The 2,916-nt window shown below is 39.2% G+C and overlaps 1 protein-coding gene across 1 annotated transcript in view; it reads left to right on the plus strand.

Annotated features, from left to right (window-relative positions):
- Window positions 1-2,460, plus strand: part of dok2l (docking protein 2-like) — a 21,190-nt gene extending 18,730 nt beyond the window's left edge. The window contains exon 5 of the mRNA XM_084400826.1: window positions 457-2,460. Coding sequence (XP_084256952.1) covers window positions 457-1,338 — 882 coding nt within the window. The 3' untranslated portion in view covers window positions 1,339-2,460. The remainder of the gene's footprint in view (window positions 1-456) is intronic.
- Window positions 2,461-2,916: the final 456 nt, after the last annotated feature.

The raw sequence follows: 2,916 nt of genomic DNA on the forward strand, positions 1-2,916 counted from the left end.
AGCTTTAAAATATATATTATACTTTTGTGCATATATGAATAAAGATAAAAGGAAAATGTTTTTACTTGGTTACACATATTTTTGTTTCTTGAATGCAAATGAATGTTTCTTGAAACTGGTATAAAAAGTTTTTTTTTTAAACTGAAACCAACATGAATACATTATAAATATTCCATTGCAATGTTTCTTTTCCTTTATCTTGTCATTGATCCTATGATGTAAATGTGTCATTTTTCTTCACTCTTTAATTTCAAAAGAGCGTTAGTGTTGTCAATGTGCAGGTGTGAGATTTTTTTGGAAAACAATTTCCTCATTTAAACATATTGAATTTAATTTGCATGCCTTTTCTCATGGGAAACAAACAGCCTTTCTTTATTAACGCCCGAGTGATTTTGGACAAACATCTCTGGTCTGAAATAGATTTCATAACTTTCCCTTCTCTTTTCTCTCCCTCAGCTGTCTTTTTCCTTTGAGGCTGGTCGCAGATGTGAGTCCGGCGAGGGGAATTTCGAGTTTGCAACCCATCAGGCTGAAAGACTGTTCAATGTTGTCAGTGCAACCATCCAGAATCTGCCAAGACCCTCCACAGCCAAGCCGAACAGCCTTGACCGTGCAGAACAAAGTAGAGTTCAAGAAACCGTGGCCACGGATGAAACGTACAACTACACCATAGAAACTCAAAACTCAGACTTTTTACCTGAGGGCAAGATGCAGAAAGCAGTTCAGCGTCCATCAAAAATGCTCAACCCTGCTTTGAGGAGCTTTTCTTTGAATGCAATAGAGCCACAAAGCAGTCAAGTGATGAGCATTGACGCCGACCTCGAGAATAAGGAAGCCGTCTACGCCACGGTGTCAAAAGCTCAGCCGAAAGCCACTTCCCCTACAGACCCTAAAATGCACTGGCAAAACCTGAGAAAAGCTCTCCAGCAGTCTGCTTTCCAGACCAACGCTGACATTTCGCAGTCGTCTGATTTCGAGATCTCCCGGGAAGAGGGTGCACGTGAAGAGACGAGGGCCACGGAAGATTTGACTGACTTGTTGGGTGATTCCATCCAGCAATTAGCAATTAATAACGCATTACAGGACATCAGTGCGGAGCCAATTTATGCAGATCCACAGGATTTCCAAGCCAGAGCTGAGTGGGTTGTCGGTCCTGTGTGTGAATCAGAGGAGGTCATCGAGGCTAATCAAAGAGCTTATGATGGGGCAGACCACCTAGCTGAGCATGACTTCTTCTACAGCCCACAGGCCATGGCTGTCCCCTCCAACCACATGCAAAGTCCAGATGATTCGTATTCAACTTATGACAATTTGATGTTGACGGGGAGGCGCATATAATGGCATTTCTCACTCAAAATCAAGGGAGGTAATTAATAGGAATTGTACCTGTTTGAATATACACGATATGGACAAAATGATTGGAACAGACATGTTAATTATTGAATTCAGGTGTTTCAATCAGACCTATTGCCAATGTATAAAATCAAGCTCCTATCCATGCAGTCTGCATTTACAAAAAAAGTAATGCAGTTTCAACACTTTTTTAAACATCAGTACCTGAACCTCACAAATGCTCTAAAAGATTCCCACATTCTCATGTGTCCCAATACTTCAGTCCATAAAGTGTATATAAAGGGTGTAATGGTACACGTATTCGTACAGAACTTTTGTGTACCAAATGAATACAGCGTTGTTTTAACCACTGCATGTGCAGAACTTGTGTGTGTGGAATGTAGTTTCAAACTCTTGAGGTTGCCCCCTACTAGGATGGGATAGTATAGTTTATGTCGATTTACTTATCTGAATCTGAAACATATCTTATCTTAATCTGAATTGTCTTAAACAGAGACATTCTGCGTACATTGCTTTCCCTACTGTCAGATGCGTGTGTTGTTTTCCCTTCATTACCATTTCTAACTATTAACTAATTTAATAACTTTTAAACTAGTGATTGTACATTGTAGCATTACATTATTAACATTATTTACTGAGAAAATATGCTTTCTTTTTATATATGCTGTGTCTTCGGCTAAGAGTCTGGATGGGGGTCATTATTGGGTCTGCGCTTGGTGAAAAACAACAAAACCTCTCCTGTCACTTGATGTATCATGTTTTTCCACTTAATACCCTCTTCCAGGAAATCTTTGATTGCTAGCCGGAGAAATGTTCATGAAATCCGCTCGACTGTAATGGAACAGTAACAGTTGGTGGGACATGCATTGGCTGCGGTCTGTCTCTTGCAGACTGATTTAATTAACTGTGCGAAGGGACCTGCGGCTCCAAGCTGATTGGGATCCCGACCTGCCTGAGTATGAAGATGTCACAGCGCTTCATTCATCTCGTGCTGTCTGTCACTCTCTCCGCTGAGATGACGCCTGCTGGATCAGACTGATGTGGAGTGTGCAGAATGATGCCGTTTGGAGGGCTTTAATTGAATAAATTTCATACTCTGCTGAAAAAGTGTGTGTTCATTTAATCATCGGATGGTTAATAAAAGCAATTGTAAAAAATAAAACTAGTAATCATAACGTACACACCAGGATTTGTACACACATTTTTTTTTCCTATGACTGATAATTATATATAAAAAAAAAATATATATATTTATTTTTAATATATGATTTTTGCATCTTTATGAAGATGTGAAAATACATTTGGAGATGTTTTCTTTTTAGCTCTATCAGGGGTGCAATGATACCCTCATTCGATACGTATCATGATACTGAACTCACGATACGATATTATTGCGATACTCCAAAACATATGATAAAAGGTTAACAAAAAATGTACTGTTGATTCAAATGCTAAATTTGATATTACATTGGGGGTGTAAATGGATAGGCTTGGACTTGGTGCTGGTAACCCAATGCACAGGACAATGGTGACACCAGAATATTCACCAAATATTCATGATTC

Source organism: Rutilus rutilus (genome assembly GCF_951802725.1).
Source record: "Rutilus rutilus genome assembly, chromosome: 25".
Lineage (NCBI taxonomy): Eukaryota > Metazoa > Chordata > Actinopteri > Cypriniformes > Leuciscidae > Rutilus > Rutilus rutilus.